The 9709-nt window shown below is 33.4% G+C and overlaps 2 protein-coding genes across 2 annotated transcripts; one reads left to right on the top strand and one right to left on the bottom strand.

Annotated features, from left to right (window-relative positions):
* Nucleotides 1-1820: 1820 nt before the first annotated feature.
* On the bottom strand, nt 1821-2498 carry LOC134276055 (uncharacterized). The gene has a single exon (XM_062758336.1). It carries the CDS (start codon nt 2496-2498, stop codon nt 1821-1823), a length of 678 nt encoding a protein of 225 aa, XP_062614320.1.
* A 5460-nt stretch (nt 2499-7958) lies between these two features.
* On the top strand, nt 7959-9133 carry LOC134276054 (uncharacterized). Its single transcript, XM_062758335.1, has 2 exons — nt 7959-8329; nt 8725-9133. Exons 1-2 carry the CDS (start codon nt 7959-7961, stop codon nt 9131-9133), a joined length of 780 nt encoding a protein of 259 aa, XP_062614319.1.
* The last annotated feature ends 576 nt before the right edge of the window (nt 9134-9709 follow it).

Raw genomic sequence — 9709 nt, 5'->3', positions numbered from 1 at the left:
TTCTTATCTTGCGAGCTGTGTATTTCTCTATATACGGTTTACTGTATTTGGTCCGTCTCGGTACGTAAGAAAAATTTAATTTTTTTTTATAGAATAATATTTTGACATAATTGACGGGAAAATCCTATGTTTTTGAAAATTAAAAGTAATCTTACTGTTTTCCCATTAATAATGGGGCTCCATACATGCACTTAGGTGTCTCTGGTTGAAACTCTAAGAATCAGGTTGAGGTAAAGCCTTATTTTGTATTTTGGAAGGTCTTGTTGTGTACAATGCACATGGTAAGTATTATAAAATTAAAAAAAAACACACTTATATACACAGAACGAAATAAATGATGTCGTTGTCCTTGCGCTTTAAACCAAAAGACAAGGCCACCACAAGGAAGAGTATCCCCTCGCAAAGAGAACTGTATTCCATAATGATCCCTAGATGCAAATTACGTCACTCACACATATGCGTCAGAACCGGGGTGGGGGCTAGGGGGGCTCAGCCCCCCCCCCCCACTTTTTTCAAAGGTTGACATAAAATAAGCATTGAAAATTGCATGGGGTTTATTATTTTTTTAGTTTACTTTTATTCGTTGGTTTAACCCCATCCCCCACTTTCGATTAGCCATCCCACTTTCAATTTGCTTCCGACGCCCATTCACCCACAAACGAACACGCCCAACTGCGTAACGTGGGGACAATGTCAGATTGATTTACTGAATGAAAAAATATAACTTCTGACTTTGAAAATTTATGAAACAATTTTTAAGCTGGAAAATGAATTGATATACTGAACTCAACAAATGCTGCTAACAAATAATATTGAATTAAACGATTTAATTATTGATCTCTCTAATTCATCGATCAATTGAGGACTTCGTTTATTATCTTACAAATATGTTTTTTAAAGGAGAAATGAACTAGAGTACCATTTTTTAAAAGAGAGAAACGATTCAACTAAAGACAAGAACTATTTTATTTAAATTGTGGAAATGTTGGATCGGGAAAAAATGGGAAGGAAGGAGTAGATGGGTTTAAATTCACTATCTATGATGACTTGTTACCTTTAAATTATTTTAATTAAATAATAAACGAAACTTATTGCACACTTCCTATCCCGCTGAAAAATGTCATTGTATCCTAGAAAATAAACATGATAAAGGTCTCGTTATAGTTGGAAATAATGCAGAAAAAACTCAACAGCGCTTATCTGTCATCCTTGATACATTCCCCTTTTATTTTACTTTTATTACATAAATATAAATGAACAAAATCAATTTCCAGTCCGTTCCTAGATTCGATATAGAAACCGTTGCATGTTTGTGGACAACATTGGAATCGGGCTCGATGTTCAATGTAACGAGTTTCGTATATATTGTGACGTCATTTATTCAGTGTTAAAAATTTATTCAGCGATTTTAAACAAACTATACATCAAAATACCACATGTCTATGTAAAACTGTATCCACGAATAAGTAGAGGATTAGGAGAAAAATGTTCAAAAACATCAAGAATGATACAATTGTTGAATCCAACAGTAAAGCCAGAGGAGTTCTGATGACGTTCCCCATAAGAATGAGTGATAAAAACATTCCCCATAATTTTTGATTACATACTGAGACGACAGATACGTAATTTTTAGGATTATAAAGGAGAGTCTATAGTAATATAGTTATTTTCCATAAAAATTGCCTATTATTTTATTAAAATTGTCATACGGAAGCACTTTCCCCACAATGTATTCCATGCGCCCAATTCCTCACAAGTCGGTTATGTCGGGTAAGAGAGAGAGAGAGAGAGAGAGGAAGAAAGAATCTGAGAGAGAAAGATCAATTACCTTTTTCCAACGTTCCAAGATACTGATAGATATCCGTTATATTTTCATTTAGAATTCTGAATTTTTGGTCAAATTCCTGTAATCTATTTTGACAATTTTCTAAACTTTTTTTACCCTCCCGCTTTTGGTTGTAAATCTCTTTTTTCAAGAATTCTACCGAGTTCTGTAAAGTTCTGTCACGTCTAAGAAAATCAGCCTCCCTTTTAAGAACTTCTACGGTCTGCTGTAATGTGTTGTTTTGACTAATTGCCATGATCTTCCTTTCCAGAGCTTCCACGGTCTGCTGTAGAGTGTTGTTTTTATTTAAAGTATCGATCTGTCTTTTTAATTTTTCGATCTTCTGCGATAAAGTGTCATCTTGCCTAAGGGTAGCCACCTCACTTTTTAATGACTCAATCGTCTGGAGAAGAGTGACGACCATCGTCTCTGTAGACGTCAAGTTTCTCTTTACAGATGTGACGTCATCGACAACTGATTTGACGTCATTGACCATGGATACCCGGATGAGGGTCTCCTGGTTGACGAGCTGACGGAGGACGTCAATTTCCTTTACGTCACGTCTGTCATTTATCAGAGCAGTGGAGTTCGGATCATAAGTACCAGTTAACAAGGAATCTGATATGACTTCGGAAATTGTGATCACAATCGTAAAGAAAATGGAAAACTTCATGATTTGGCGTACAGATGATACATGTATACTAGTGCTAGGTTTAGATATCACTGCGTCCCTAGAAGACAACAGACGGCAGTATATATAGAGACGGTTGGGAATTTCCCAAAATTAACCACGAGACATCACAATAAATTTAAAAGTAGTTATTACCTAGCAATAAGTAATGACACATATTTAAAGGCGTTTTTTCTTTCTTCTTCAACCGGAAAGTGTACTTAACAGATCTGGTCAAGAGCAATTGAAACTACTTTGTTTTTTTTTTCATGTTTGTTTGAAATCACGCTTAAAGCTGTAAAGTGCATTTCATTTACTTTATATCTTGTGTCTTTTTATAAAAGGATTGTGAGTCCTAGATTTATTGTATATAAGGTCTACAATTAGAGACATGGTTATTGTAAAGGTATTTTTTTCATTTTCACTATCCCCTTAAAAGAAGATTTTATTTGCTGTTTTTCTTAGGAGGGCATTGTCATATAAACCTGTAGGACAGTATTGTATTTTGTCGATTAAAAAAATGTTTCTTTCCGAAACAAAATTTAAAATATTCGCCAACAGATATTGCAGAAGAGTTTTAATGGTTACATTAGGCTAAATTGAATGTATTTCAAAATATTTCTGTTTACCTTTACAAGTTTAAAGCATGAAAAAAGTAGTGGATAAAAATTGAAGAAAAATGTCCTCAATTACAGTTTTGAGGAAAATAGACGTATTCTATAAAAGTTCATCAAAATTTATACTTTAAAATGAAGGCAAAATTATTCAAAATACTTCATTTTTATTTTTTCATATTTATTCTTATCCTCAAAGTGAATTTCGAATAATCATGCTTATACTAGATTACAGAACTTTACAAAAATCATGAATGCTTAAAACAAAATGGGATCTTGAATAAACTCACCCTTTTTTCCTAGCAAAAATACATATAGCACTGAAGGAACATATTTGATAGTGTAAATTAAGTGTGGATCTTAAGAAAACACATTCACGCACATACACAAAGACTCACATAAGGAACTTGAAGAAAGTTTTTGAATTTTATTATAAACTAGAGGTAATGCAAACACTAAGCTCACCTCAGGATACCCCCGTCTCCAATATGATCTATATATTTTTAATAGCGAAATGCACCATTTGCCCATACACGTAAACAACTCGGACAAGCAAGAGATTTAACTCTGAAAAAAATAACACAAGAATATGAATATAATGGAAGTATCCATGTTTGGCTATGGGAAACCCTAAATAATTGTCCGATCAAAAAACAAAATAGGAGGTGCACAATGACAATATTTATAAAGATTTCTGTACGTTTCATCAAGTTTCATTTAGTCGTATGAGAGGAGTTGTGGTACCTCAAAGCGTTAAAGATGAACGGGTGGACAGACAGACAGGCGGATGTATAGAAAGATAGACAGGCGGAAGAACATTCCGATTACCATATACCCCCCCCCCCCCGCTTTTCAAGCGGAGGTATATTAAAAGGAAGATAAGTCCGTCCATTTCACCGCTGCGTAACTCTACAGTACTGGTTACTAAATTTAAACCTTGCATTAAAGGACTCCAAAAACGAATTCTAAAATATTGGAACAACATTCTAAGAGATCCCGAATGTTAAAGTTTATTCAATTCTTTACCAATCATCACTTACAGCAAACACAAGAACATAGATGACGAGATAATCAGATTTCACGTAAAATGAACATTGAACACCATGATTTATGTCTTTGTCCCCTGATGAGGCTTCTTAATAGCCGAAACAGTCTACAACTACTTGTATAATTCAAATCAAATTAATCTGCTTTATGCAAATCATATATACTATAAGTGTGGTTTGGATTGTCGGGTCCTAATAAATCTCTTGCAAGTTTGATTGATTGAATGGGGTTCAATAAAAAACATGAATGCATAGTTTCCAGTAGCAGCTGCATAACCACACCGACTAAATCAGTTCTCTGAAAACAAAGGATTATTGATAGGTAAAAACAAAGGTTTTTCATTACTTCTCATCTTAAAAGCACTACATCAGAATTAATTTCAAAAGCTGATGCATAAAGTTTTTTAATATTACCGCTCGTTTTTGTCCTTTTGACAGTAAGATAATATACCTGTCTCTTATTACAGCCCCCTAAGATATATTGTGCTGATGTTTGCTTCATTAGAAATCGAACATTTTGAAGTACAATGTCCGATTTCTCTTTCATTTTTTGAATGATATACATAATTTTAATCCTTTAAAACTTGTTAAATTAGTTTATCCGACAAACGTAAGTGGTAAAAGAACATGACTACGGTACTTCTTGGGACATATGTTAATTCTATCTTTGGAAAAAAATATATTTTTGTTCCTTTTTTTTCTTCATTACCATAACATGAACATTCCCTAAATCCTCTTTAAAATTTCCAAAAATTATTTCATTTAAGCTATAATATGAAACTTAATTTCTAAGAACATTTCAAACAATCGAGTATTGGCAAGATTGTTGAACTTTTACCTGACCATTGGGCTTTGGAGTCTTACAAATATAATTTCTTACACAAACAATTGTGCCTAACGTTAATTTAACATGAAAATGACATTGTTTTAACGTTACATATCTAACGTTAAATTAACGTCAATCGAGCTTAAACATGAATTTAACTTGAACAAATTTAACGTTGAATTAATGTTATTTTAATGTTAAATTAACGCTAAGTGTTAACTTAACGTTAATTACTTCATACCTATTAAACGTTAAAATGCATAAATGTTTTTTGTGCAAATGTTTTGAATTTTCTTTCCTATTCTTCCAGAAAAATACATGTTATTGCATCATAGCAGAAGCTTAAATAAATACCGATATAATTTCAGATCAAATCACTTTTCAATATACAAATGCCATTTTTTTGTTTTTATCGCACAGAACACGATTTTTCCTGTACTTATATCTTGCATGATTTATTTGCTTTCTTCTAAAATTAAAAGCAAAATTTCATATTATTTTATTAATTTTTGTCAGTTCTTATATAACTTAAAAGAATTGAAAATGAAACACTGAGAAAAAATCATAAAGTTTCAATTGTTTGTGAGTTGTTAAAAAAACAGACTTAAAACATTATTATGAAGGCATGACAATCACGAGGGTTTTCCTCTTTTACGTGAGTAGTTAGAACAGATCACAAGCACCCCTTAACACACACTTTATTTTTATAAGTGTTTTCTGTCTCCACTTAACGTTACTAATTATGAGAATAAAAAGGAAACATGTCAAGACATCTTACATCACTATGATTACTTTGTCATGATGAGAGTCTATTATGTTGTAAAACCGTGGAATATCAAGGACAAAGCATAATAATTAATGTAAAATACGCAGTGAGATACAATAATCATATATGCATCTAATTAGATTTGTTGTTAAAGTTAATTACCCAAACATCAACGGTTTTTTGTCAAAATAAGTAGAATCTGATAAATTGAAATTCATGAATCAATTTTACTTAAATTTTGCAACTTGAATTCTGATCACAAGTTTATGAAAATAAACTTTTTTATTTCCACTCTGAAAGGGAAATGATTTTTTTAACAGATAACAAATATTATCTCTTTCATAGAGCATTTTATTATTTTTACTGTAGGAGGTATTGGATGATTTAAGATTTTGAATTTAAAACCTGAAATGCCACATTATTACTTACATTATTTTTGTCAACTATTTCATAAATCAAAGAATCAAAAATGAAAACCTAAGACATCACCAATCTGTGGAAATAATGAAATACAACACATAGTTATTGTTTAAATTCATGAGTTTAATACAATATTGTCACACGTGTATCTTACTCCTGACCACATGAAATAGTTGTATAAATCCTGACACACAAAACGTACAGGAAAGGTAAAATATCACCCTTAAACCCACATTAACAGAGAATGAAATTTCTACTCAAAAGAATGTTTTCTATTAGGATCTTCGATGCCTAATTTAGGTATAATATCGACGTTCAATGTATATTCACTACATTGATAGGTTTGTTACATATTCCACCTTACACCTTACACGATTCCACCTTTTCTTCTTTGATCAAAATAAAAAGCAAACCTGTTCCCCGTAAGACTTTATTTACTGTCTCTAATCAGGCATGTTTACTATGGAGCGATTGTACAAACAGGTAAGGACGGGAGTGTAGATGGCGATTAAACTGAACGCGAACGTAACTATAGACATAGTGATGAATAGTTGCATGAGACATATATCAAAAGTGTGCTTCGTGTATTTGTTTAAAATACTTATTACAATGATACGTATAAAAGCATGAAACACTCGTGGTATAATGTATAGCATTATCGTTACAGACCATTGGCTTTTACCTGAACAAATAACCTTTCTGGACACGATTCACAATGAGTTTAATGTGTATGGTATCCACGACAAACGTATTCCCATCGAACTGGAGAATCGTACAAGATTTACAGGCTTTGGTGGAATTGCCTTGATGTGGCGCAAGCAACTTCAGGTCTTTCCCATTGAACACGATTGTACGGACAGGGTGATAATAGCGGTTGTGAAGCTTGAAAACATTGAGATATATGTCATTGGAGTGTTACTACCCTCGACCAACATTTCGATAGATGAGTACAAACAATCAATAGAAAGTGTAGAGAAACTTTTTGACGCATACAGTGAATATGGGCCAGTATTTATACTCGGTGATTTCAATGCACATCTGTCGAAAGAACATGGAGTGAAAAATCATTACCATGCAAATGATAGAGGTATCATTATTGAATCTTTCATGGTCGAACGAGATTTAATATCAGTAACGAGTCAGCATAAGTCGCATGGTCCTGATTACACATTTATGACACACAATGGAACTCAGACATCCATGATAGATCACGCTATTATCCAAATGAACAAGGAAGATTTTATTGACTCGTGTGGAATAATAGATGATCATCATCTTAACTGTTCAGATCATCTTCCGATATTTCTGAATATACGTCTACCATGTAAATTTCCAACATTTAATGGGCGTAAGAGAAATAGTGATGATGACGTGTATGTAAACTGGAAACGAGTTACAAACGACCATGTGCTGTTATATAGACAGTGTATCCAGGAAGGGCTACAGAACCTAGAAAGAAATTTGGTGGGAAAAACTGAAGGTGAACTTGATGAGTATATAGGGGACCTAACGAATGTCTTTTTGAACGCAGCCAAACGATCACTTCCTAGAAAGAGATACCGCTCATATTTGAAGCCATATTGGAAATACGGAGATGTAAAGAAACTTCACGCTTTAAATCGACAAAAGCGAGCAGTGTGGATTGAACATAATAGGCCACGTGGCATGGAATTCCAATCCTACAGAGAATATAAAGCCGCAAAAATGGAGTTTACAAATGCACTTTCTGTTGCTCAAAAGCAGTACGAATTATAACAACTGGATCAACTACAGAAAACAGCAGAAATAGATATGGGTCTATTTTATCGTACTATTAAAAATCGGAATAAGAAATCATGGACACCCCATGAACTTCGGATCAACGGAGTGATCATACGCGATCCAGATATCATTCGAACAGCATGGTACGAACACTACAAAACACTTGCTGCAAAGACAAAATACCCGTTGTTTGATCAAAGGTTCGAAGAACATGTAGAACTCTCTGTAATAAACATGAAGGAAGAATCCTATAGAAACTTTGATAAAGTTGGTGATGTTATGATAAGGAAAGAAGAGGTTACAGAAGCAATGGAGAGAATGAAAAACGGAAAAGCACCTGGCCTTGACAAACTCGTCATTGAACATTTGCGCTTTGTGCAAGACATTATTCTAGAAATCCTGTTAGAGCTGTTTAACGCAATTCTAAACAACGAAAAATATCCGATACAATTCAAAAGAGGAGTTAGTATAACTTTGTTCAAAGGAGGAAAAAAAGACAGGCTCGACCCTAATAGTTATAGAGATATAACCTTAACCTCAGTCCTACAAAAGTTATTTGAAAATATATTGTACACAAGAATAAAGCGTATCAACGCTGAAATTCATTTTCCACACCCTCTTCAGCAGGGTTTCCGTCCAGGATGTGGAAGTATACCGGCAAGATTTGTTATAACGTATATAACCTTATATCCAACACTCCCAGTGGTCTCCAGAAGCCACTGGATATTGTCTACAATTACGCTAGACGTTGGCACTTGCGTTATAATCCTAACAAAAGTTGTATTCTATTCTTTAGCTCTAGTAGAAAGCGACGAAAGCACCCTGCGGCTAGACCATTTATTCTTGGTCAGGAAAACATCAACTTACATTCAGAAAATATTTATGCTGGGGTCGTCCTTACTGATAGGTTGCAAAACGATACAGCAATCACACAAGCATGCAGGAAGGGCAAGCGCATATTAAACTCGCTTATCAACATAGGAGTTCATGATCAGGGTATACATCCCATGACCAGCGTTAAATTGTGGAAAACAGTTGTCATGCCACCGATCTTGTATGGATGCGAATTATGGGATGTGATCTCTAAAAAGTCGATCGAAGAGCTAGAAATTGTACAGAGATACGCGGCCCGTCGAATGCAAGGATTTGACCAGAGATCACCAACACTGTGTACCATCCAGGGATGGGGTAATGATAATGTGTAATGGTAATTGACTGTAATTAATTACAAATTTCGATGTAATAGAAAGTAAATAATGTGTAATTGGCCAAATTTTCAATTACAAGTAATAGTAATTTAATTTATTACTTTCTAAAGAGGCATGTAATTCACAATTACTTTGCAATTACATTCAATTACATTGTACATTGATTTTAAATAAATGAAAAATAGTCTCCTCTCTCTCAATTTCATACACATTATTTACACATTATATTTAGAATCAATAAATTATATTTTGGACCAAAACTTCTAATAGTAAAATTTCTTGAAAAGAACTTCCCTTTTTATGTCAATTGTTGTTTAAATACAATGCCCCTATTCATTAAAAAAACTTTTACATCAAATTAATCTTTGTAAAGTTTACAAATAATAAATTTATATTTTGATTTTTTAATTAATCCATATGAAAATAAGAACTCCAATGGCTTCAAATCCTTTTGTTGGCCATATCTTCAGCTTGTTGGAAGTTATTAACAGGTGCTAATTAGTGTCTTGGGGTCATATACTTATTCCTAAATAAACATTTTTTCACTCCTTTGACTTTGTCTGTTGGTGTTTT

Source organism: Saccostrea cucullata, unplaced genomic scaffold, assembly GCF_032062105.1.
Source record: "Saccostrea cucullata isolate Sc308-1 unplaced genomic scaffold, CSIRO_AGI_Scuc_v1 ctg6906, whole genome shotgun sequence".
Taxonomy (NCBI): domain Eukaryota; kingdom Metazoa; phylum Mollusca; class Bivalvia; order Ostreida; family Ostreidae; genus Saccostrea; species Saccostrea cuccullata.
This window is presented reverse-complemented; position numbering and strand designations above follow the sequence as displayed.